The sequence below is a fragment of the Triturus cristatus genome, chromosome 6, assembly GCF_964204655.1.
Source record: "Triturus cristatus chromosome 6, aTriCri1.1, whole genome shotgun sequence".
Classification (NCBI taxonomy): domain Eukaryota; kingdom Metazoa; phylum Chordata; class Amphibia; order Caudata; family Salamandridae; genus Triturus; species Triturus cristatus.
This window is the reverse complement of record NC_140589.1, coordinates 42133872-42161699: the sequence shown is the minus strand read 5'-3', so window position 1 is coordinate 42161699 and position 27828 is coordinate 42133872. Positions and strand designations below refer to the sequence as shown.

Below are 27828 nucleotides of genomic sequence, written 5' to 3'. Positions count from 1 at the left end.
CCCTGATAAAAGCCTCTATTGAGTGTGGCAGACTGCACATAACTGCGCAATAGATGAAAGCGCCGAAACATGTTGGAACGTCCTTTGAGTGACTTGAGGATGCGTCTTTGGGGCCAAATATTGTGTGTCCCACGGGAACTGAGCATGGATGGAAACACGGATGGTTGTACATGAGGGGAAAAGACCCATGCCATTCCTCGAGATTATCTCTTATGGAAGATACATTTTTTAATCACAATCTTGACAAGTGTCAGTTTCTCTTATAATTGTTCCCATTATCAATTTCCATTTTTATTGTACCGAACATTTGTACGCGCCAAAGTCCAAACTAGCATGGGATACAGCGAGATCCTGAAGAAACCGTTTGTGGTTGGTCATGGGTAACTTTCACCGGGGTTTCCGTTCAGGGCATCCATGGCGCTCCGCTCCGGATGGGTCATCGCGCTTGGCTCTCGTGCACCCAGGGCTTCTTGGCCATGTCCTCGAGATGCCTCCTTGACGGCGTGCTTGGAAGTGTTGGGTAGAGCACAGGCTTCGGCCTAGTGGTCACTTCCAGGCACTTGTTGACAGGTTCATAACATGTCCTGATGGTGAGGTGTTAGTTCATTACAGGTAACAATAAAGTTTGGTAGCGCCATGGAATAGACTTGGAGTTTATTGTTATCGCTCTCAAGTAAGTTCATTTCTTGCCGTTTCTGGTTTGGATCTCTGTTGGTTGCGCTGGCGGGGTTACGGATATCGAATAGTGCAGCGTGAGGTAGGAGTGGACCCTTGACCATCAGTGCCCATCGTGGGCACCAAGAATCCCCTCCTGCTGCAGGCGTAGCCCATGATGGGCCTGCCCCACATCGCCGCGCGCTGTACTGAACTCCTGTACCTTTCTGCCAATACATTGTGCGAGACGTTTGTTCTTTGAGTAACGCCCTCAGGCACAGTTCTGGGAAGTGACCTCACGAATGTGCATGTTCACACAGGAGGCTGGAGCGCCTCACAGCTGTGAGTTACTGAGGGTTCCAGAGGATCTGAAGGCCCAAAATGTCAACATTCACTGCATTCCAGAATGTATTTCCGGTATCGGCCTTCAACGAGGAATTTCCATTTTTTAAATGTATTGTCAGAAACATTTGTGGAATTGAAGAGCCCCCCACGGAGCGTCACCTCCCTGACGGCCGCCCCTGTGTGGGCAGCGGCAGGCTGTCATGATATTAGCAGCCACATGTCGTGATAATTCTCCCGAGACCACTCTCGAGGGCTGGTGTACACTGCAGGGTGACTTTAGAGATTTGGGGGCTCGTGTACCCCCACCTCCTTCATCTCACGCTTGGGTTTGCTGTTCGTGATGTCATTTCCAATCTGGCCAGTGTCTCGGTGACTGAGATTTGGGGTGGGCATGTAAGTCTGAGGTTCCCCAACAAACCCCCATGTGTACCCCACTAAAAAAGAGGCAGGGTGCATGGTATGTGAGGGCGAGGGGTGGTTGTGAGGGTTCGGACATGGCATGGCTCTCAGTGGCAGGGTGGCCCAAGCTCTGAAAAACAACTTTCTTAAAGCCCTTTGAATCCGTGCGAGCTTCCAGGTCCCTTTGTGTTGTGAAAACAGCTCGAGGGTCCGTGCCAGAGAGCTGGGCACGTGCCATGGAAGCGGTGCCACCTGGAGAACCGTGTACCTTTTTAATTAAAATCTGGGTTTCAGAATTCATCCACACATTCGGGCTCTTTCGAAGGGTGTCTCAAGGTCAGACCGTGTGCATGCTCCCTCATATAGGGCCAGCCCCTTCCGCCCTGTAATAATGGGGGGCGCTGATTGGCTCGAGGTAGTTGGACGGTATTTCCCACAATTTATTTCTGAAGCGAACGCCACATGTGGGCAGGTGTTACTGCCAGAGGCAGGACAGCGGCGAGAGCATCTGTTTTTATCTGTTAAGAAAGGAAAGGGTGAATGTTTCATCAGAGGTGTTGACAATAATACCCTACAAAAATCCCCTTGGAAGGCCAGAACGAGGCGCACATGGGAAAAACTGGATCTGCAGCTTGGGAACATTAAACCACCATAAATATTTGTACTGCAAACAATACATAATGTACAGATATGTATCAAAAACAGGCAACGTATAACTGTACCTATTAGTTTTATTTTTCCCCCTCCTCGTTTCTCTTTATATTTATTTAATAATGTTTTCACACCAGATTACCTTGCTTCAATAACCTATTTCTTTTTATTCCATATGGCCTTGTACATATATGATTTACTTAGACAACAATCTAAATTTAAATACACATGCGGCCTTGATATCTATATGATTAATGATGCGTGTAGCTCTATTTCGATGACATAATAAAGTTCTTTAAATTCAAAAAGTAAATGTTGAACGAGCATCTGGAAGCAGGGCTTCTTCGAGCTATGCCGCTGACGTCACTGGTCGGGCAAAGCTCGCTTTCAATGTATCTGTCCAAAGTTTAAGAAACATTTAGGGTAAATGTCATGGGATTCATATGAAACTGTTCGAAAACGCACATGTGCTTGAAAAGGTTTTTTATTCATATCATTCGAAGGAAATCTACATTTCTTTCTACAAAAATCACCAGATGTTTATCTGTTACCCCTTCCTCCGAGTTCACAATATTCAATCATCCACTTTCGATTCTGTCCCCTCCCTTTTCACCTTTTTCTGGAGCCTGTTACACGCTCCTCCCTTTCTCATCTCACCCCCTTACACAGCACTTTCACCCTTGTTTATTCCCGTGATGGCCATGCCCTTTATTTCTTGTCTTCTTTCCATCCCCCACTCTTTCCATGTTCCACTCCGGTTTCTTTTACATCCACCCATCTCTCTGTCTCATTCTACACTTTGCCACCAGTTGTGTTTTCGAACTGGTTCGAGCCTCGTGTACTTCGATTTAAATGCACGGAAGCAGTCAGTGGACGTGTGAGAGCCGCGGCTCACTGAGTCCACTGTACAGGGCCTGTTAATGGAAGTCCTTTCTAGGGATGGAAGCGCCAGGAAGCCGAAGGAAGCGCTGCCATGTCTGCCTGCGTCCTGCCACCCGAGGGCATCCCCTGGCACCACAGCCGCTGCAATTACCATCAACCAGAGTCGGCCCTGGTGCTGCTGGACGGTGGCCCACTTGGCACCCTGGCAAGACCCGGGCATCAGCGCAGGCAAAGTGCTCGATGAGAAAGGTGGCTCCTCGGGGCTAAAACCAGATGCCAGGCCATGGGCAGACGGGGTAACGCTGGCACATTGGGCCAGGGTGCGATATGGGCGCTGGAGCCCTAATCTGTTTGTCGCCAGGACTGTGATTGGTCAGACTCAACATTTTACCACAGTGTTAGCGTATATTTGTATACGTGTTCATTTAGGTGCATTTGTTTAGCGCTTTTCTTCCATTTGTATGACCCTTAAGTTCTCTTAAAATCTTGGCGCCCTTCACGTCATTTCCGTTCTGGATCAAGCATAGATCGGGAGACGCCAATGAGAGGACACCCGGGAATCCATCGGGTGGTCGGTTCGTGGGTAGCACCACTTTTAAGGAATCAGTGTCGGTGTGTGAATGGAAACCTTCCCAAAGCACCTCCATGCCTCTCGGGGGTCTTCGAGACACTACACAACAATGATGAAGAAGAATGAAAGACCCGCGAGGGACAAGAAAGGGCGTGACGCAGGTGCCAGAGCCAGAGATCATGCCCCTGGACCACAGGTGACCCCTCCTCGGAGTGACCAGGCCGAGGCAGGCCCGCTACTTGTGCACCGGGTGCATCTTTTCACCGTTTCTGGTGGTTGCTACGAGGGTATGTTCTGCAGATGTTCTCACTGAAGGACTCTGGCTGCCTGGGTCCATGCAGCGCCCTCCACCGATCACTGCAGCGCGCACCACACATTGTCCTTTCCAGCGCTGCCAATGATAGTAACAACACAACTACTAACCATCACACTCCTACAGGTGTGAGAATTCAGACTATTCCAGGCCCCCATGGTTATAAGAATGGCTTGGGCGGCAGTCATAGACATTTTTGGTGTATATTGAATTAATAAACAACTTTAAATTAGACACACAGTGTCACCATGTGGCAGACTGTCATTAGCTGTAGATAATTATGTGCCGAGCACCAGAAACCACTGGCTCAAATTAAGCACTGGCTGTTGCACTCGTGACACTCAGAACATTGTCCTCACTCCCACCCTGGGCGGCCAGGTGTGATCTTTCCTTAATTTTAAGTGTTGTCACTCAGAGATGCAGCTGGCACTTGGCTTATCCCAGGACACCACTGGCAGCCCCCCCCCCCCAATGACCACCAGGAGAGGGGAGGCTCCTTTGCGGCATGGATGTCATTTAGGGCTCGCCAGGGGTCACAGCTGCAACCCTGGCCTGCCTCTTGCGACCCCTAACTCTGCTTCTGCGACCCCTGGCCTCAGCGATGGCAAAAGCAGTACCAAGCCTGGAAGATAAACAGTGCCCAGATGGACACTCTTTACCTTCTGCAGATCCCACTGGGAGTTTACCCTTTAAGGGGAATGCACACTCTTTATAATACAAAATAAAGGTAAACAAATGAAAAGTGCACCTTTTTTAAAACTCTTCTCACAGTCTGAGCAGAAGCATCCGGTCTTTGCTCCACGCGTGTGGTGACTCCTTACAAGCGATGATGGGTGGCTCCTTACAAGCCATGATGGGTGGCACCTTACCAGCCATGATGGGTAGCTCCTTACAAGCCATGATGGGTGGCTCCTTACCAGCCATCATGGGTGGCTCCTTACCAGCCATGATGGGTGGCTCCTTACCAGCCATGATGGGTGGCTCCTTACCAGCCATGATGGGTGGCTCCTTACAAGCCATGATGGGTGGCTCCTTACAAGCCATGATGGGTGGCTCCTTACCAGCCATCATGGGTGGCTCCTTACCAGCCATGATGGGTGGCTCCTTACCAGCCATGATGGGTGGCTCCTTACCAGCCATGATGGGTGGCTCCTTACCAGCCATGATGGGTGGCTCCTTACAAGCCATGATGGGTGGCTCCTTACAAGCCATGATGGGTGGCTCCTTACCAGCCATCATGGGTGGCTCCTTACCAGCCATGATGGGTGGCACCTTACCAGCCATGATGGGTGGCTCCTTACCAGCCATGATGGGTGGCTCCTTACCAGCCATGATGGGTAGCTCCTTACAAGCCATGATGGGTGGCTCCTTACCAGCCATGATGGGTGGCTCCTTACAAGCCATGATGGGTGGCACCTTACCAGCCATGATGGGTGGCTCCTTACAAGCCATGATGGGTGGCTCCTGGGTGGCTCCTTACCAGCCATGATGGGTGGCTCCTTACCAGCCGTGATGGGTGGCTCCTTACCAGCCGTGATGGGTGGCTCCTTACAAGCCATGATGGGTGACTCCTTACCAGCCGTGATGGGTGGCTCCTTACCAGCCGTGATCGGTGGCTCCTTACCAGCCGTGATGGGTGGCTCCTTACCAGCCGTGATGGGTGGCTCCTTACAAGCCATGATGGGTGGCTCCTTACAAGCCGTGATGGGTGGCTCCTTACAAGCCATGATGGGTGGCTCCTTACAAGCCATGATGGGTGGCTCCTTACCAGCCGTGATGGGTGGCTCCTTACCAGCCATGATGGGTGGCTTCTTACAAGCCATGATGGGTGGCTCCTTACCAGCCATGATGGGTGGCTCCTTACCAGCCATGATGGGTGGCTCCTTACCAGCCATGATGGGTGGCTCCTTACCAGCCATGATGGGTGGCTCTTTACCAGCTATGATGGGTGGCTCCTTACCAGCCATGATGGGTGGCTCCTTACCAGCCATGATGGGTGGCTTCTTACAAGCCATGATGGGTGGCTTCTTACAAGCCATGATGGGTGGCTCCTTACAAGCCATGATGTGAAGTCTGCTTATCAATAAAAAGGAGTCGATCAAGCCAACAACATACTTCATTTGCAGTTTTTGGTCCCTCTGAATTATTTCTAGTGTGCCTGACCACTACTGTTTTTAAATCTCGTTTCTGTGCATCTCCCGGTCATTTAGTATTTGTCTGTTTGAGGTAAAAAATAGGCTACATTGACACCAATTATGGTTTCATCAGATCAGGATAAAGGTCACGTGGCATCATTTCTTGGGCTTCAATTTTTAAATATCACATGATGTCACTTCCTGTGATATCATTGAGGTTAAAAAGAGTTTGAGGTCACTTCCCCTACCTCTGGCATTTGGGTGACTCGACCTTCATGCTTTTCGGCGGTGATCCCTCCCCCCCCCCCCCCCCTCTTGCCCTTGTATCTGGGACCATCATGGGGGCAGAGAGGCTACCGCGAGCCCTGAGCTGGCTCACTGTTTTACCTCAACTCTCCGGGCCCTTCATGGTATGCCATGCCTGGCGCCAGGGCTGGCATGCTGTTCTAGGTGTTGGTGAAAGGTAGGAGTGCCCTGGCAGTCCCGCCGATGGGTTCTGCTTCCGGGGAGGTACATACTGGCTCTGTACTGTGGTGCCAGTCCAGACTTGCAAAGACGCTGGCACCTCTGACCGACCCCTTTGGGACACTATACCAAAAAAAGGCTCCCGATAGGCACCTCACCTATTACAGATGTTGAAATTCGGAGTCTGAACTTTGGTGTCCTCATTGTCCTTTGCTGCTGTCTTGTCATGCGTGAAGGTGATGATGTCACAAGTCTTCCCAAGTGAAGTCCTCGGCGGTCCTGCTATCTGGAAAGGGTTTGCAGACCCCTATAACATCTGGGCGTACCCCAAATCTTTCACCTGAAGAGCGCCAGGATGGACTGTAAGTGCACTTCCGTTCTTTTTACTCTTCACTGGTTCTTGTCCTCATACACTTACATGCCCCAAGAGAGAAGAGGATGTGGCGTTTATCCCAGAGCTGCTGGCATTGGAGCTCGGAAACCAGGTTGGTAGCTCAGCGTCGGCTCAACATCCTGTGATTCTGGGCAAATCAGAATGCGTCCTTGTGTAATGTAACTGCTGCTCGTGTAAAGCGCTCCAATACCTTCTGGTCGAATTCGTGCTATTTAAAACTGCAAAAAAAACATAAGCGCTTGTAAAGGAAATGGTCTAAGAGTACAGATATCTTCTGAGTACATTTCTAACCTCCTAACCGTATTTTTAAAATAAAAATGTTACTATGAGGCCTCTGGTGTCGTTACCAGATTCCAATGGTTTGCAGGGGCGCGGGATTCAGGCTGCATGATGTGAATGGGCCCGTCCATGGAGTTTCCACCCCCATGAAGTATTGGTAAATGGCATGGTCTGCAGGAAGGGGTGTCAGTCCATTTACTGCCCCCACCTGTTGTTGTGGCTCAGGTCTGAATGATGAACCTTGACCAGCCAGAGGCATAGCTTCCATTAAAGTGCAGCAGGTGCAGTGGCACCGGGGCCCAATGAACCCTGTATTTCACAGTTCAAACAACAGCTAGGAGGCCCATTTCCTTCCTTGTACAAGGCCCATGACACATTAGCTATGCCACTGCGACCAGTCACCAGCAAGCAGGGCCCGGTTGCGTTTGTTTTTGGGTTTCCCAGAGCTGTAGGCCACAGTGAGGGAAAACACACTCTTATGAACTATGGTTAATCACTTTTTAATTACTTCTGATCCCCTCGTAGCCCAGCTTGAACTGGAATTTAGAGGAAGTATTTCTGTTCCATGTTGGCACTGGGTTTATGCCCCTGCCTGCCCACTGTCTGCATCCTTCTCTGTGCTGAGAGCTGGGTACAGGCCCAATGTTTGCTGAACCTGTGCAGCCTGTAACAGGAGGAGAAGATGTGTGCCTGTGGCTTGGGAAGTGTTCTCCTCAGGCCCTCTGGTGGGTGGGGACATCCTGCCCTCAGCCATGGCCTGTGCAGGTGAAAGTAGTGGGGCCGGGTGGGTGGGGATATCCTGCCCTCAGCCATGGCCTGTGCAGGTGAAAGTAGTGGGGCCGGGTGGGTGGGGACATCCTGCCCTCAGCCATGGCCTGTGCAGGTGAAAGTAGTGGGGCCGGGTGGGTGGGGATATCCTGCCCTCAGCCGCGGCACATGCAGGTAAGAGCGGTGGGGCCGGGTGGGTGGGGACATCCTGCCCTCAGCCGTGGCCCGTGCAGGTAGGAGCGGTGGGGCCAGGTGGGTGGGGACATCCTGCCCTCAGCCGCGGCCCGTGCAGGTAAGAGCGGTGGGGCCGGGTAGGTGGGTACATCCTGACCCACCCCCACCCCCAGCAACACTGCCGCCAAGCAGAGAATGGAGGACGCTCAGATATCACAGCTGTAAAGTTGTCAGACTTGTTCATCTTGTTAGTATGTGCACGTGTGACATTTCAATCTGTAATGCGTGACACTTTGAGTGACACTTTATCCCGTGTAGTACAAAGCAGGCATGCTCATGTAATGTGGCGGATTTTGAAAGAAGAAGGGTATATCTAGGGGTGGACTTGACTCCCTGTAGCCTAATCACATGGAATTATCACAGAATTGTGTGAGATTAACTGGGATTACAAGAGAAGAGCAATTGTGCGCTCAGCGCTATTTTTTTAGCGCCACGATGCCCTTTTGACCTCTGAGTAGTTCAAGCTGCAGTGGCCTCCTGATGGGGGCCCTGGCACTTATTTTATTGCAAATTAAGCACTGGTGGTGAGATGTGCCATAGACAGGGCTTCATTCATTAAAAAAAAAGAGAAGTGCCAGGGCCCGATCAGGAGGCCACTGCAGTTTGCACCATCCATTCCCCCTGCCAGCTCTGCCAATGACAGCACCAACACAAGTACCACCCATCACACTCCTGCAGGTGTGGCAATTCAACCTATGCCAGGCCCCCAAAGCTACGAGAACGGCTTGGGCGGCAGTCATTAATCATTGTTAATGTATAGTGTATTAATAAAGAGCTGCTGCTGTGCTCACACCTACATTAGGCAGACAGCGCCACCATGTGGCAGACTGATTGACTGATTGTCATAAACGCTGGTGCTGACAAATAAGTGCCCGTGCTGAGCACCGGAAACCACCGGCTCAAATGAAGTACTGGAACTACTTGGCTGTTGTGAGTGCTTCACACTTAGCAACGTAGACCCACATCATTTGTGATAACCTCAGCCAGACCAATGTATTCCTCCGTCCCACGTTGCATTCTGGGATCTTGGAAACTCTTCCATATCTTACAATGACACTGATCAGGGCCTGAACTGGCCAGGACAGTGACCCCTTGTGCCGCGCCGCACTGCCCCAAAGAGCCTCTGCACTGCCCTCATTTGTTTACCTACAAGACCATGAGGAAAAGGCGGCATCTCACAGAAACATCCCTTCCATCGACAGTCCGCTGCCCCCCTTGTACAATCCTCTGATTATAACCATAGATATCAGTGCGCGCCCTGAGATGGCCACCTGTCCAGGTGGGGGCGTCTCCTTTTAAAAACGGGTCTTTTCTGATAGCTGAGTCCATTCAACCCACACTGCCGCCTCCAGGAAGCCCGGCTCATCTGGATGAAGGCGCAGGGCACGTGCAGGGTCCCGGGCACATGGGACGTCACGTGAATCCTGGATAATCCCGTGGGAGTGAGTTCAGCGCCACTGCTCGCCGAGGGATGTGCTCCCAACCAGTTCACTCCTTCTCTGAGTTCCCAGAAAGGGCCCCTCGCTGCCTCGCGCGCACACAGTTCCTAGAAACTGTACAACTTTTAATGCCCAACATACGCTTTTGGGTCGCCCGCCCTCTTGCGTGTCTTTGCCGCTGTTCTCTCTCCTCGCCCCATCCCTGATTGCTTTTCGTGGAAACTGAAAGACATTAATTAAAACACACAAACGGGGTCGTATCTGTGGCTTCAGAGTTCCAAGGCCTGTCACGGCTCGCCGTTTGTTTGTCCATAGTAGTCAGGTGTCATCAATGTACTTTGGGCCATATTTGGGACTTTAGTGGTCACCTTGCTGCGCTGGCCTGCGTCACAGGGAACGGGCAGGGATGCATATTACTTATCCAATCCGGCGCAGTCCTGTCCTTTCTTCCCCCCTGCGCTGGCGCCGTTTTGGCAGGCTAGCGCCAACGCAGGCACCCATGCACTAAGTTACAAGGGGGCCTGTGTTGTAGGCAGGATTCTTTTTATACACAAGTCAACCCTGGGAGGCTTTTTCCTGTTTGTAAGTGTGCTGCATAATACACACATAGAAAGAGGAAAACAATTAGGGGAAATAAAGATATTTCTCTCTGGGGAGACGTATCTTGTTGGCGTGTTTCCGGGTTTAGAAGGCCTTGTAAATCTGGGAATGCATCAAAAACCGTGGGAGATGCGTGGGAACACCCGCGCAATGCCCCTGGAATGCCTACTCACTAATGAACATGCATCTCATGCAGACTCTCGTGACCCCACGTCCCACGCATGTGGCTTCCATCACACGACATAATGCATTGGCATTAAAGCAGCCCAGCCCCTCGGATCTCGGTGGGGTCCAGTTCCCTGATGTTTGGTGTTAATGTATTATTCTCTTCTTAATCGTAGACTGTAGGTAGTGTGACCCTGGACCACTCACCCATGGATGACACAAATACATGATACATCTGAGGATGTAGGCGCGTGATGCTGGGCAGCAGCCAACAGAGGGCCTGCGAGTGGCCTACAGCCCTAGAGCTAGACCATTCCCAGTGGGTTGTGTGCCCCGTAGGCAGCGACTCACAACAGCCTTACTACAGTTGGGTTTGTGGTGCTGCTGAAGAGCTGCAGCAGGCGGCCCGCCGCCCCTCTCAGGTGTTGCTCTGCGCTCTTTGCGAGCGGAAGTGCCAGATGAGGGTTTGATGTCGAATGGAGCCTGATGGTGGTGGTGGTGTTACCCTGACTCCATGGCTGCTAGTTGTGTGGCGCTGTTAACGGTCTTTGGGATGCCAGACAGGTGATTGTCAGGTGTGTCGTGGTGCTGTCGCTTTATCGTGAGATGCGTCCTCTATTGGGCCAAAGAGATCCACAAGGCACGTGAGACATCGCCAGAATTTGCCGGGATCCTGATCTGGGGTGGCCTTGGAAGCAGCAAGACTTCATTCTTCTGTGCCATACTCCATGGCTCGTGCTTGCCCCTTTTTTGCTTTTTCTGTGCCATGGTGGGCAGGCCGCACAGCACTGGTGAGGTTAACCCATAAAGGGCAGTTTCACTTCCTCTGCATCAATGGTTTTGTGAGGACCAGATCTGCCATTTATCACCCAGTGCCCGTCCGCTTATGGAAATGTCCTGGGCTTGGCAGCCTGGAGGCTCGGCGAGATATGCTCAGCCGATTTTTTGATACTCTCCAGTACTTATGGTGATGTGAGGTACTTGCAGTACAGGCATAAGTCTGACGGGTGACGAGTGACACCAGGCAATGGCTCTAATGGATGCCTGGGCTCTTCTCTTTCAATGACAGTGGGTATCTCACCTTATGCCACTGTCTGGGGCCCTTGGAATTTGCTTCAAGTGGTATTCTAATTAAGATCAATGGGGTCACCCTGTATCCCTCAGAACCAGGGTTAATAGTTATAAAGCTACAAGTGGTTCCGTTGTTAAAGTACCAAGGGGTACTGGTGAAGAACCTGATCATTTCTTTCACAATCAATAGTGATTTTGTACTAGACTTTTATAAATGTACCACATCTCAGTAAGATTTTATCAAAAATATATATATTTATTACATTATTTGTTCTGTTTTTCTATGTTTCTCGCCAATTGTGTAAATCATTTTATACAAAAAGATAATACCAATGGGAGCTGTCTGACAAAGAAAACACAATAACAAATACACAGACAATTCAATGGGTGACTGTGGTGACATATAGTACAAATGGGTGACCTTTCAAATTCATACAATAAACAAGACAATAACATAAATTCTCTGTCCTTTTCAGGTCTTTCACTTTAGCTAGTCCTATTTCTTAAATTAATTGCTATAGTGAGCCAGGACATAAGATGGTTGTACGTCGATGTTTCGACCCTGTATATATATGTGTTTGTAGATATATCAAGTAGGGTCTTCTTCAGGACAAAACAAGGAAGTGTGACAGCCTATTCAACGGAATATGAAATTCCTATTAGTATGGTGTGGAATAAAAAGTGTACAATGTGTGAGCCGCCATACTCTTGGGGTACTCGCCTTTGGTGGTTGGGAATTCACAAGATTTAATCTATTAACTCCCCCGAGCCCGGAAGCAGTTCTTATCCAAGGATCATCTGCAAAATGGTGAGAGTGCCAGTTACTATCTACATTCCTACATGTGTATAGCTACTACTCTATGCAGTTGCTGCATCCGTTACATGTACTTACCAATCAACCAGATGTTCAAAACTTTAGCTGTGTACCTGTAATGAGAGGGAAAGACTAAGTGTACTCCTCTCCCTTTAATACCTTTAATAAAACAAGTCCACACATGGACTCCCAAAGTTGACCCCTCAATTTAAGGTCTTAGAAACTCACCCCTCTGGATGTGCTCGTCGGCCTCCAGGGGGTAGTGGATTCAAAATATTAGTAGTATTCAGTCCTTAGAGATCGTCATGTGTTGATGTCAAAGTCCATCAGTGCTTGCTTCCCTGACCTCCTTAAAACCTGGGGGCAACATGAACATAAAATTAATTTAAAAAACTAAGCGGCCTACAAGCTGACGCTCCAATGGTACTATACGCCCTCCCGGCTGGCTACCATGTATCGCTCCCTCTCCAACCTGTGCTAGAGATGTGCGTCGGCAGAAGGCACTCTCTATCACATCTGGTGGTCCTGTCACGTGATAGCTACTTTCTGGAAGGAAGTTCTGGGTCACATTAAAGGGGTGGTGGGCTACCCGATCCCGCCACTGCAACACGTGGTGAACCCTGGGCATCCGTCCCCCTAATCTCGCGGCAGTGACTGGGGCGGATTGCGCCCTCATAAGCCATCTCCTTTTGACAGCGCGACAACTCTTAGCGTGCACATGGAAGCAGGCTTCGGCCCCATCCATAGCTCAGTGGTTTGTTCGGGTGTGGCATGCGCTGGCTATGGAGAGGATCTCACACATCATAGCGAATACTGAAAAGAAATTCCAGCGCGTTTGGCAGCCTCTGCTCTCTTATCTCATGCGCATCAAATTCACTTGCTTTAGCCCCCCGAAGCTCCAAGCACTGCAACTCTTCCCCAGCGATTGAAGGATGCTTGAACCCCAGCTTGATGGTAGCTCGCCATCATGGGATTGCTAGCTGATCTCCCCACCCACCGACATAGGCCCCCTCCCCTTACCTCCACCTGCGTAATATGCGACGCCCAAACATCACATGACATGTCACGACCTGTACGGTTATCGTTACTTTCCTATTATTGTTCTCTTCTTTCTACTACCGATGCCCTGGCAGTGCCCTTCCCGGCATACATATACATTTAGCTTACTGGACACAGAGGGGGTTTGGAGCCATTATGGGTTGCCCGGTGTTTTCTGGCCCTGAGGGGCACTGTCCATACCTCCTGATCTCACATACTAGTTGTCTCCGTCTGGGGCCTTGGACTCTCAACTCAATGAGCACATGTTGACACTAGATGATTTTAAGTCCCCTACGGCTTTTGGGCTTTTCCACACCTTAATCAACCCTTGTGCAATGTTTAATTTGATGCAGTCGGCCCGAAGTGGTTGTAGGCCACTTGCTGTGTTCTTTTATACTGCTATACTTGCTATTTCATTACGCTTCCGGCCCGCATAGGGTTGTAGGCACTATGCCATGTTCAACAGTATCTACCTGCAATAAAGGTTTTTGAAACTAAGAAAAACTAAGCACTCAGTGGTGCAAAGCTACATGCTCCCGCCTGCCCGCATCCCAACAATAGTCATAGTCTTCTTACCTTTATTCTCAAGTGTCTCTCACCAACTTGCGGTCAAGTGAGCTGCGGCTGGTGTTCCCGTCTTAAATGGCTTTCTGGAAAACCACGTGAGATGTCACATGGCCATGTGAGGTCTGCTAACGTGGTGGACATCTTGACCTCTGTTGCCCCTTCAGGATACACGTGAGTATGGAAGCAGTGCGGTGCAGCGGATGGTTACTACCGCAGCCCCAAGTCAAAGAAATAAATTTTCTTGATAGACTCATGTCTACCAAAGGCTCGTGATAATGTGAGCCTTGGCTGGAAATTCGTGATTCTATAGATCAGTGCTTACATCACGTGACAGTGTCACATGGTCAAAAGAGGTCTGACACCCGTGACTAGGAACGTGGTGGCCATCTTAACCTCTGTTCCATCAGATAGAGTTTAGGGGCTCAACGATGTGGCAAATGACTACTCACGCCCCAAATAGAACAAAACTATTCACTAGAGAGATGCGCAACACCCGCTCGTGGTTGTGCTGGTTGAGAAGAACATTAGGGATTTTGCACACATAAATGAAAAATGTGGCGGCCATCTTGACATCTGTTCCCCCTCACTGATAAAGAAGGTTAGACAAATACATGTCAGAGGGTCATACAAAAAGGTGTGACTGGGGCCTATGAATGGTTTAACATATACATTCACAAGATCCACATAGTGGTACATGAGCCAAGACTTGCAGCAGGGTTGTGTACGTCAAGAACATGTCCCTCTAAACATGACCCTTTGCTGAATAAAATTGTTTGAAAACCTGCAACCCGGTTGTGTCATATTAATGGTGGTGGCAGTTCACAAAAAAGGTCTCATAACCAAGGGGTAGTATAAATAGTTACTGCAAGGCAAGTTAAGGGCAGAATCAGTTACGTATCAGATATATGTCAGAAGGCGGGACGCCGAGGAACCTATGGAGATGTTTGAGACGCTACTTGGGGTTCCATCCCTCACAACCACGCAAGCTCTCCACCAGACAAAGATCCTGTCCGAAGCCAAGCAGATCATCTATCGAGGACTCTAACATGGTCCAGGCACATAGCAGCAACGCTGAAAATGTGTTTGTGTGCAACATGACTGATGGTGGAACCTTTGAAGCCACTTTATGGGTTTTTAGAGAATGTGTGAGGTTGTGCGATTCTGGAATTCCATGGAGACTGGATCAACAAATGTAGCAGGCGGTTGTCTGTCCTTCCAAGCTCCAGACACGTGGACACCCTGAGCCTGTCTCCGCTCTGGATTCAGTCCCAGTGGCGCCCTTTCCATTCCGAGTGAAGTCACGAACTGTCTACTCGAGAGGAGGGACCCCTGATTACACAGTAGGAACAGCTGCTGCTCGGACCAGGGCTGAGCACATCCACGGAAAATGTAGATATTGCAGAGAGGAAGCCAGGCATTAGGGGTTCGCACACAAAAATGTGAGTTGATGGGGCCAAGCAGTTCCTGTTTACAGCGTCATTTTCTAAATATAACATTTTACAACGTCTTAAGGCCACATGATTGACAGGCAGCTTTGAGACGTAATTCATGAAACATTACAAGAATGCAGAGTCCGGCGCAGGCGCATCGTTGATCCGCGGCAGCCAATCACGCGTGCGCCCTCCAGGAACCAGACTCGGCTCTTTCCCTGGACCTCCAGGATGGTGCGGCCCAGAGAGTGCCCCCAGGGTATTTTATGCCTTACCCCATACGTCCACTCCAGCCCCCACAAGTCTATGATTTCTATAGGGCAGCTTTACAGGATTACGAGTTTATTGAGCGAGTTCCTGTGGGAAAGTTGGGTGAGTAATAAGAAAAGACCGGAAAAACCCCAGGCAGTCTGTCATTTAGACCAGCTTTCTTTCGGAAATTTGGACCTACCCAAATCCCACCACTCCCCTCTCAAATCCATCCTCCATTCAGCAGCTCGCTTCATTTCAGGGTCTAAACGAAGCGACCACGTCACTCCTATCCTGTCCTCTCTTCAATGGCTTCCGATCGAGGCAAGATCTATTTACAAAACTGCCTGCATCACACACAAAGCCTTGCACACGTCCTCCCCTCGTTACCTGGCAAATAAATTGAAATTGTCCGGAGGCACTCGACCCTCTCGTAATGCGGAAAAGCTTCTGCTTGAGCCCCCCGTCTTCAAAAGGGAAAGATCGATGGCGCAATCCTTCTCAGGCAATGCGGTGAGAATATGGAACTCACTTCCCCCATTGCTCCGTGCCACCTCCTCTACCCGGATCTTCAAAGCTGAACTCAAATCTCTTCTCTTCCAAAGACACTTTCAGAACTAATACTTTCATACTCCGGCCCCTCTTGGAAGTTCGCTCTTCATTGAAAATATGTATTTTTTCCTGTGCATCCCTCCCCCCTGCGTGCTGTGTTGGATTTTGTGTTTGTGCACCCTTTATTCTCTGGCCCCTCTTGGAAGTTCGCTCTGCGTTGTAAATTTGTATTTTTTCCTGTACATTCCTCACCCCTGTGTGCAGTGTTGGACTTTGTGTTTTTGTACCCTTTAGTCTGTGTAATGTTATATTCTGTACCACTTTTCTCTTGTAACGTAACTAGCTCTATTGTACAGCGCTCTGACACCTTTGGGTAATGTCCGCGCTTTATAAAAATGCACTAAATAAATAAAATAAATAAATAAAGTGAAGATGTCTATGAGTTTCCCGTCTGAGCAACCAGTACAGCCAATCAGAGGATGGTATGTGTGAGATCCAATCAGAGGATGGTATGTACGAGATCCAATCAGAGGATGGTATGTACGAGATCCAATCAGAGGATGGCATGTACCCAAACACCACGGCCCACTGGAGCTGCCTGGTGCTTACAGGATGGGCTGCTCAGAACAATTCTTAAAATTCCCGTGTGAATTCCTCGCGCATCCGGACGTCTGCTGTCCTGCTATGTATCGATGGATCTATATGGCTTTTTATAGAGCACACCTAGGTACAAATCAACCAGGCATGGAAAGAAGGCCGCCAGTGGGTACCAGCATCCTTAGGTGAGACGACCATCACCTCACTTCCAAAATTCCGAATGGCCCTCAAGACCCGGCTGTTCGAATGAGCCTCTCTCTGGGCTAGAAGCGCCTGGATACCCGATCGGGTGATCAGCCGTGCTTTATAAATCCTGATTGATTGATTTAGAGACATGGAACGCCTAATTTATATTCAGTTTTACAAAAAACAGTTTCAACTTAAGCGTATATTAACAATTCTAAAAACCAAGATAAAAAATGAATTTTATTAGGTATTGAAAAAATTAATACAAACTTCCAAAGTGGTCGTTTTACCCAATGAAATGGAACTCACGTGACCTTGGATTGACTGCAGGGTTCATCCTGCGATGGCAGATCACTCCATATTTCAGTGGTATCTGTTTTCGTCACTGAGCCATCCTTGTATACAAACTCAAGTTTATATGGTTTATGAATTCTAGGTCTATTCTGCAGGTTTACACAGTCTCTCATATTCTTTACCTTTAGTATCGATGTAACGCTTGGAATCAAACTTCCCCTCAACACGGGACTACATATGGGGTCTGTTAGCTCCAAGGTGGGAGCCCCGGGACCCGCATACAAGAACCTTGAGCGTTGAGACTTGCTTTGCAAGAATCTTCCATAAGAGGTGACTCTTGCCAATTGTCATTACCGGCCTTACTAGGCTAGATGCTGAAGCCAGACCTAATTCTAGTCTGACCGCGTCCACCGGCTGCAGCCTCCACCTACCAGGCTCTTTTCCAGAAGGGGCTTCTGGTTTATCCAGAATGTCCACTCTTGCTAGCCACCAAACAGATGTTCTATATCGTAAGACTAACACAACTCTTGTGAGATAAGTCCTTCTAAGGAGCCCCAAGGTTCAAACACCACAAGTGTTATTCAACATAACCAAGCGTGTATCCCCCATGTCTGCTGTTCGTCTCTCCCACATAGCCTGAACGTATACCCTTCCTGGCCTGGCGTATCCTCCATGTGGCTAGCATGTATCCCCTATGTGGCCAGCATGTATCCCCTATGTATCATGCGTGTAGCTCCCATATGGTCTGTGTGTATTGCCATGTGGCATGCGCACAACCCCCACATGGCCTTCACATATCTCCCATGTGAACTGTGCGTATCCCCATGTGGCCTGTCTGTATCCCCCATGTGTCCTGTGCGTATCCCCCATGTGGCCAATGCATATCCCCCATGTGGCCTGTGCGTATCCCCCATGTGGCCTGTGCGTATCCCCCATGTGGCTTGTGCGTATCCCCCATGTGGCCTGTGCGTATCCCCCATGTGGCCTGTGCGCATCCTCATGTGGCCTGCATGTATCCTCCATGTTGCCTGTGCGTATACCCCCACATAGCCTGTGCGTATCCCCCATGTGGTCTGTGCATATCCCCCATGTGGCCTGTTTGTATCCCCATGTGGCGTGCGTGTTCCCTCCATGTGGCCTGTGCGTATCCCCCATGTGGTCTGCATGTATCCCCCATGTGGCACGCGTGTACCCTCCATGTGGCCTGTGCGTACCCCCCATGTGGCCTGCACGTATCCCCCATGTGGCATGCGTGTACCCCCCTTGTGACCTGCGCATGTGGTTGTCAGCTGGATCTCACTCCTGGCTCCTCATAAGGGCTGGTCCGAGACCGATCTCCAGGCCACCCACATCAGATCAACGGACATACAATGAATGTAAATGGACCTCATTTACATAGTACTATGCTGAAACTCCTCATTTACATAGTACGCATGCTGAAACTCCTCATATACATAGTACGCATGCACGCATGCTGAAACTCCTCATTTACATTGCACGCATGCTGAAACTCCTCATTTACATAGTACGCATGCTGAAACTCCTCATATACATACATAGTACGCATGCTGAAACTCCTCATTTACATTGCACGCATGCTGAAACTCCTCATTTACATAGTACGCATGCTGAAACTCCTCATATACATAGTATGCATGCACGCATGCTGAAACTCCTCATTTACATAGCACGCATGTTGAAACTCCTCATTTGCATAGTACGCATGCTGAAACTCTAGAAAGGATTGTCCCTTCCCTTGGACCAACCTTAGGGCACAAGGCTTCACCCCATCCCAGGGGGCTCGAAAGAACATAACTCGCGCCTAATGTTGGCGCTAGGGTAGGAGACTCTGACTAGCTTCTGGTTCATGAAGCTAGCAGCCTTGCATGGAAGGTGAGCGGTCCAGCCAGCTCAGAGTATACCAGACCGTATCGGAAAGTTCTAGAAGGGGCAGAGTTTCCATGAACTCGGCGGCAGACACAGCTGAACTTCAAATAATAACCCCCATGGATTGGATTTTACTTTACCACTACCTCTCCCTACAGTAGCCGCCTACTTCAGACTCTTCACCGATGCGCTTCAAGGAATACATGGGGGGCTTTGCAGCGCTTTACAAAAACCTTGAATAAAATGTAATAGACCCTACACCCGAGATGTCATATATGACTTGACCTTGGGGTGACCTTGAGACCACTTGCATGGCCATTGGAGTGAGTACATCCGGATCCGTCCACGACGAACCACCACAAAGGGTTTGTGTCTTCATCCTCCGTGACCCTGGAAGATGCCATCCATGGCCGCTGCGGTGCCCCTTCCCGCCCTTGTGCTCTGTCCATCCTCACAGCAGGTCTTTGTGAGAGAGGTTCATTAGGACCTGCTGGCAGACAGGCAGGCGTCAGACTCCATTCCATTCCATAAGGGGTTTTCATTCACACCCCATCTAAAAAAACACATTTCAAACCTCCCTCTAGTGACAATGTGTCTGAATGTCTCTGTGGAGCCTTCCTCCCTCCGGGCACTCCCTTCCATCCAACCAGACTCCTGCCTGGAGTGGTCAATGGTCCTGTTTGTCTCTTGCATCTAAAAATCTCTCCTGCTTGGTATATTTCAATCGCAGAAGAAATTAACTAGACCTCAAATTAATTTTTAATCGTCCTCCCAAAATTACTATTGAAAGTTTGTGCGTCTGGCAAATGGCTGGGTGGGTCAGAGGGCACTTCCTGGCCCCGTGGCGAGAGTGGCTGTGATGAGACAGTAGGTCATTGGACAAGACAAGCAGATCTTCATTCATGGCTCAGTTCAGTCTCTTCGGGCCACTTCCGCTGTCTGAGAAGGCACGGAGAACACGCGCTGCTCTGCGTGAGGACACTGCCAGGAAGGATGGTTTACCGCCACAGGATGTGGCGGGGGCACAGTAGATCCTATGGCTTCGTCTCTTCTGGTAGAGGCTACCAGTCCTTGGTGCGCTCGGACCCTAACCTCTGTGAGACAGTATTGAGTCTCATACATAGGATCTATGTCTGAGGAGTACAAGCCCTGCTCCAGGGTCACTGCCAGGAAGGATGGTTCACCGTCACAGGATGGTAGATCCTATGGGCTCGTCTCTTCTGGTAGAGGCTACCAGCCCTTGGTGCACTCGGCCCTAACCTCTGTGGGACCATATAGAATACCCTACATTGGATCTATGTCTGAGGAGTACAAGCCCTGGTCCAGGGTCACTGCCAGGAAGGATGGTTCACTGCCACATAATGGTAAATCCTACGGGCTCATCTCTTCAGATAGAGGCTACCAGCCCTTGGTGCACTCGGCCCTAACCTCTGTGGGGCCATATAGAATACCCTACATGGGATCTATGTCTGAGGAGTACAAGCCCTGCTCCAGGGTCGCCACCAGGAAGGATGGTTTACCGCCACAGGATGTGGCGGGGGCACAGTAGATCCTATGGGCTCGTCTCTTCTGGTAGAGGCTACCAGTCCTTGGTGCACTCGGCCCTAACCTCTGTGGGACCGTATAGAATACCCTACATGGGATCTATGTCTGAGGAATACAAGCCCTGCTCTAGGGTCGCCGCCAGGAAGGATGGTTCACCATCACAGGATGGTAGATCCTACGGGCTCATCTCTTCTGATGGAGCCCACCAATTATTGGTGCACTCAGACCCTAACCTCCGCGGGACAGGATAGAATCCCCTATATGGGATCTGTGCCTGAGGAGAACATGCACTGGTCCACGAGCGGTCATCCCCCGGGTGTGGTCGGCGGGGGGGTTGTTGTTGCATTTTCAACCTCCTTGGCTCTTCTCCTTGTTATGTATTGCACTGTGAATTTTCTTAAATCACTTATGTATTTCACTTTTTTGTAAATAAATTTAATTTATTGTGTATTAAGAAATGAAACTATAATGTTACGCGTGATAGCTTGCAAACTTTAGATGTTTTAGATTACAGTGTTGCTCATTTCAAGTTACCTGGTAACATTGTGTGTATGCTGGCTGGTGCTATGTAAAGACCCCACACTCTCACCGTGTCCACCTGTCTCCGTCGCTCACTTCAGGGTCCAGGCCATGTATATTGGCTGCATTGATATGTGGGTCGCCCTTTGATATAAACCCTACTTTCCCCCCTTTCTCCATCTTCCATCCGCTGGTCTCCCTGTCGATTCCATCACACTCCGCTTCTCAGCACCCTGGTCCTGTAACCAGTCTCCCGGGTTCCCCTCATCTGTACCCAATCGTGAGGGCTTCTCTGGGTCCTGGGGCAGTTACTGGCCAATGGGCAATGGCCATGGTGGGTGAAGCCGATACTGTTCCGCTCCCATTGGGCAACCACGTTAGTCACTGGTTTCACTTTGCTTCCCTGCTAGGTGAATGACGTACCATGATCTCCTCCCACGCAACACACACACCACACTGCACCCAGTGAGCCGGCGTAGGGAACATCTGACTAACTGCCTAGCCAAAATAATGTCTGATGATGTCTGACCGCTGAGTGTTGTGTCCAGTAAACACATTAGGCGCAACTGAACTGTCTCTACGCATAATCTGCTTCCTGACTTCCGGCTTCCTGCTTCATCTCCCTGGCTCAGGCTTGCTCCTCCCAGCCCACCATCTTCATCTGAAAAGTAGTTGCCATAGTTACTAACAAGCAAAGCCTTGTAGCCCTGTTGAGAAATATCCACAAGACACCTTGAATGTGGCTAATATTACGAATGACCAAGGGGCGGGTTTACGTGTTGACTGCAAAAGTGACATTTCTGTTTGATAGTTGGATTATATGTTTCTAAATCATATCCTTGCTGTCAAACAGCAGGTTTCCATGGCCAGGATTCCCGAGCCGTTCAATGCAACAATCCTATTGAGTTTTTAGAAAAGTCATCAAATATGAAAATAATCTTCACCAAAAACCATAGCATTTAAATTAACTTTGTCTCCTAAATTTTTATGTAAATTCCCACATTTAACTCTAATTTACTGCTAGTAGGTTACCTCTCAGAACTCAAGATCCAGCTCTCTGCTGTGTTTTACTCTAGGGTATTACCAGGCTGCCCCGAACGTCAGGGTTAGTTAGATGGTGATGTAAAGACGATCAGATAGCCAACAATGATTATTGCCATGTCATTCTCAAGCATCCAGTAGAGCTACAAGTGCCATGAAGCAAGCTCATGGGAGCATCATGCTATGTCTGAAGCATACCATGAATCATGTGCTCCTGTAGGAACACCAAAGTACTCAGCTATTCGGGGTTCCGAAGTGGCTTATTCAGGCAAATCTAGGTAGATCCTGGTGAGTATTTCTTCTCTCTTGGTCTCGGAGTTCCAGGTGGGTCCCTGCTGACCCTAGCATTTTACTCTCTGACTTTGGGGGCTCCTGGAGGACCTACGTCTCAGCTTCCTCTCCCGCACTGATGAGAGGCAGACGTATCAGCCTGACGATGTTCTATGGGAGAGTTCTTTCACTGCCTCCAACACCCTTCTGGGATTATTGGATAGTTTTTTGCATATGAATCGGAAACTCGATTCTGTAGACATAGAGGTGACGATGCTTGGCTCTTGACTTCTTCTGGCCGGTCCAGCTGGCCAGCCGGCCTCCCTCAACTCTCTTCGGCCTCCTCACGCTGTTCACTTCTGTAGTGAGTAAATCTTGGGCTTCTTGGGGACCTCATGTCACACATACATCTTCCTCAATTACTTCGGTTCATTCCTCGCGATCTTCAACAAATAGTAGCAGGGGCCTTAAATGCAAAGCTTGACTAGATGGACAACTGTGTGATCAGCAAAGTGCTGCAACTGAGCTGGTATCGGCCGGAGGAGAAGGATCTGGGTTTGCCTCTCAGATGATCACTATCTCCTGGTTGGCCAAAGTACCCTTCAAACTTTGGTGCCGGATCATGCCGTATACTCCCTGGTAGACTATTATACCAGCTGGCAAGTTGCCACTAGTAGTACCATCTCCAAAGTTCAAACACAGACACCCACAGGTCATCGGGACTTGCTCCAATTCTACAGCCCTGGGATGTTCAGGTACAAACATGTCCTGTCAATTTTGCGATGCAATCTCATGGCTACTCTTTTTTTTACACCTAGTAGTGATTTATTTTATGTTGGTTTCTATCTCATAAATAAATATTTAGAAATCCAAGTGCCTGAAGTTGGCAACATCCTTCTCCGAAGCCACCATTGTGGCACATGGTATCTTCAGTGGGCTGTTGTACTACAAGCCAGGCTCTGTCATGCCAGTAGGTTTCACAGTACCAGTTTTAGACTCACTTGCGTCAGGTTCTACTTTCCATCTTGTTGCATGGCTGATCCGTCCTTTTTCCAATTCTCTCCCGCAGGTTTGTGACCCGGTTCATCGAGCTGGATGGCCTGACCTGCCTGCTGAACTTCCTAAAGAGCATGGACTATGAGACATCAGAGAGCCGCATACACACATCCGTTATAGGGTGCATCAAGGCCCTGATGAACAACTCCCAAGGAAGGGCGCATGTCCTGGCGCACCCCGAGAGCATCAACATCATCTCGCAAAGCCTACGGACGGAGAACATCAAGACCAAGATCGCCGTGCTGGAGATCCTGGGCGCCGTCTGCCTCGTGCCCGGCGGGCACAAGAAGGTCCTGCAGGCCATGCTCCACTACCAGGTGTTTGCCGCCGAAAGGACGCGATTTCAGGTAAAAATTGAATTGCTCATAACTGGTGAACAGGGATGATGGAGTCCAAGTCCCAATGTTACTGGTCGGTTGTGACAGGCATGTCACATGGGGTTATGCTGTCCTTGATCCTGGGCACATTGACCTGGAGAAACCCATTTTGTGTTGTCAATCTGTGCCACCAGCTTCTGTTAGGGCTAGTTTTCTAAACTACTGAGCACGGCTAGGGCAAGTGCAGGCACCAAGAAAGGAGCGAGAGTAGAGACACAGGGATGCCTATGAATCCTCAGAGAAGGCGCAATCACTTCTGTTCATTTGCGGAGCCCAGACTGGCTCAGCCAGCAATGTTTTGGTCTCATGAAGTGTGTCTTGAAAAGCCAACAACATTGAGGTATTTTGTGCTGCTACGTGTGTTGATTACAATATGGTGCAAAGTAGAGGTAGACGGGCAGCTGAGCGTCCTAGAGCAATAACGGTATGTGTTAGTACAACACTCCTTGCATTTCGTATGCGCTGACGTCAGGCTGCCGACTACATATAGTACCTCCTCGTTGGCGGGATGCACCTGGTCAGAGTCTTCACCATATGTGACTGAAGGGAGCGGGGCTGAATGCATGGGTGCCACCACGATTGTACCCAGGTGGGTTGGGAGAATGGTGCTGTGCCTGGTACCACTACTCAGAGGGCAGCTAGATGTGGGGTTAGGGCAGATGCCTAGCTTACCCTTGCCCCTAGTTGCACCCGTGGCTGGATGAATGAAACCCGGACATGGCTGAGTTGCTTATGGTCACCTTGGATAATGTCCAAAGTTGCGAGAGGTGCAGGTCGGTCCTGTGGGATCTTTGAGTCTTTTCTGTTTGAAATCTCAGGGTCTATGCACAGGACACATTTTGTTGTTTACCTTCTGAGGATTGTGTTCAGATCTTGGAGGCTGCAGAGCGTGGTCCAGTCTTCTTTATCAATGTTATTTGCTGGTTAGATCACTCCCCCAGGGTTCACGTTATGCTGATGACGTAGCAGGTTAGCTGCTTTGAACTCAGTATACTCTCCGTGCATCCTGTAGACTGGTTGCCCTTGAGTATCCGTGTCTAGCACAGGAGCAGCCTAGAACCTGCTTGTAGGACAAACTGATTGATCCCTTTGACTGAGGACTTGTACCATCCATGAGTATTTGTGTGTACCATCAGTCTAGGTTTAAAGCGCCAGGATACCCGTAGGGTGACAGTCAGCGCTATATAAGTGTGTAATACAATACAATAATACAATAATATAGGAACAATGAGCAGCCTAGAGCTCTCCTTGTAGGTATAACAGATGAATGCTGTTGACCGAAGGCATGTATCACCCATGAGTATCCGTGTCTAACAGAGGTTCAGCCTAGAAACTGCTCGTAGGTAGAACGGATGGACGCTGTTCACTGAATGCATGTACCACCCATGAGTATCCACAGTCTAACACCGGAGCAGGGTGGTGAACGCCCTTGAACCTATTTGTAGGTAGATCAGATGGATGCTGTTGATGGAAGCATGTACTATCAATGAATAACCATGTCCAGCATGTACTATCAATGATTATCCGTGTCTAGCAGAGGCACAGCCTTGAACCTGCTTGTAGTAGGAACAGATTGATGCTGTTGGCTGAAGGAATGTACCAATCTTGAATATCTGTCTCTAGTAGAGGCACAGCCTAGAACCTGCTTGTAGGTAGAACGGATTGATCCCTTCGACTGAAGATTTGTGCCTTGCATGAGTATCCGTGTCTAGTACAGGAGCAATGAGCAGGCTAGGACCTGCTTGTAGGTAGAACGGATGGATCCCATTGACTGAAGGCATGTACCACCCATGAGTATCCATGTCTAGCAGAGGCACAGCCTAGAACCCTCCTTGTAGGTAGAACGGATGGGTGCTGTTGACAAATGGCATGTACCACCATGAGTATCTGTGTCTAGCAGAGGCGCAGCCTTGAATCTGCTTGTAGGTAGAATGGATCGATGCCGTTGGCTGATGGTCTGTACCACCTACTGCACTTGGACTCGGTGCTGGGTACTGTAAGGATTTGGACTTCATGAGTACGGACGATTGGTGGCAAGTCGTTGGAGAGGTTTTGTAAATCAATGGGGGCTTATCGAAACACGAAGGGATTTATGCCAGTGCTTTTGTATGGGATGATGAGGGGTAGCACTTTGAATTCGTAATAGTTTTTGAGTTGAGAGGCGTCATCTGAAAAGATGGACTAGTCCAAGGACCTGTCCAAGCATGACTTCTAGCAGTGTGGGGCTGGTCTGAACATTGTTACCAGGGCTGTTTTGGGTTTTCATTCAGGCCCTGGGCAGAGCCTCTGTTGAGAGTGAGGGATGAACAGCTGAAGGAGGCCTCCTTGAAGCGCAGACAGAATTGTTGAGGAGGAAGAGTAAACAATAGGCCTGTTTTCCAGCGCGGGCTTCCCAGTGATATTGTAACCAATGAGGGTGAAGCTTGAGTAGCCTATCAGTGCTGTCAGACTTGCCATCACCAAGGGCAATCTCCTGCATGCCGTGGAGCAACGTAGATCAGGTGGTGATGGTCCAGAACAATACCCATCTTTACCACCCTCCCTCACGTCTGCAGTGATCCGATATATGTGAGAGCGATGGCGCACCATTCACCTCCTCATTCGGGTCCAAAGCCCACGCTCCATCCTTAATAACTATTGATCGGGGAGCTAACTTTAGATCACATGGTTTCTTCTTTCCTTCATTTTATTATCCTATACATAGTATTTATAAAGGAATCCTCTTCCTGCAGTCATTTCTCACTTATCGACTATGATGTCATAGTTTCGGCAATCCTACTTTATTTATGCCTTCATCAGGATAGTAGATATTATGACTGGCCTAGTCACGTTACACACAGTGTCACAGATTTGTTTTGCAAAAATACATAAACTTAATATTAGTCGCTGTTTCTCATTATATGATTTACAATATCCCTCATCTTATCCCAACCAAATCTGAACTATATCGATTTATCTTGTATTCACAGGCATTTGATACTTGATCACACATTATATTTCATATTTCACAGATCTAATCAACATTGTTTCATCAGATGGTCTCAGTATTTGGTTACACAGTATATTTCATAATCATATTTATTATTATTTCATGTTGGATGGTAGATGGTAATAAATCTCCCACAATATATCACCCCCCATATTTACAGCACTCCATCATCATTTTGCCATGAAGATCTGTACAAACTCTCTTTTCTTAAAGTTGAATATCTGGTCCCAATCAATTACATTCTTGATGGATGTCTTCCCGCGTGTCTGACTTATCTAAGATGGCCCGCTCTTTTTTGAGTTCAAAGTATTTTATAAAATTTTACAACCAGAGATAGTCAGTGGTAAACAAAATAAATATGCAGTAGGAAAGGTAGAAAACACCAAGGGGATGGGGTGGAGACTGTGCATAAAATGAAACCGTAAACACTCTACAGTAGGAGTTGATGATCGGTACTTTGCATAAGGGATAATACATAGGCATGTACGTATGAATACCACAGGGTTACATAGCATGTCATTACATTTCGTATGGTGTGAGCTACAATACAGAACATACATGTTATACAACACCTTTTATATGACCATGAGGGTTAGAAGCAGGCAGAGTTATTTACCTTGACATCTATAACATATCGGAATGCACAGGAGTGAATAAAATGATTTTGTCTCACATGAATGTGGGAAAACGGTGGCGCGGATGGCTGTAGGGCCTAGTGTAGAAGAAGTTGAAGTTACATGGGTGAGTCCTGTATAGCGTGAAAGGAGAGATTTGAGGGGAGGTGGATTTACCTGTGGGAGAGGTCATGGCGGTTTATAAATAAAGGCACTTGTGTCTGGCGCGTTCCATATTGAGCGCCGTGAAGATCTCTACTTGGAGAATTGGAGAGCAATGTTATCGGCACCTCTAAGAAAAGCTAACCACTCTTGCCATTTAGAAAAAGAGACCGCTTTGAAGTGTTTCCAGTTGTTTAGGATTCGTTTGCAGGCGAGAGTAAGCATTAAGTCCAGAAGGAACCGATCATTGCCTTCCTTGAGTTGGGAATCCAAAGG

At 48.9% G+C, this 27828-nt stretch overlaps 1 protein-coding gene across 2 annotated transcripts in view; it reads left to right on the top strand.

Annotated features, from left to right (window-relative positions):
* The window catches only part of DAAM2 (dishevelled associated activator of morphogenesis 2), a 630299-nt gene that overhangs the window by 344276 nt on the left and 258195 nt on the right, over positions 1-27828 (top strand). For both annotated transcript variants that reach the window (XM_085610233.1, XM_085610232.1), the window contains exon 6: positions 23424-23757. In XM_085610233.1, the coding sequence (XP_085466359.1) occupies positions 23424-23757 (334 nt within the window). The remainder of the gene's footprint in view (positions 1-23423; positions 23758-27828) is intronic.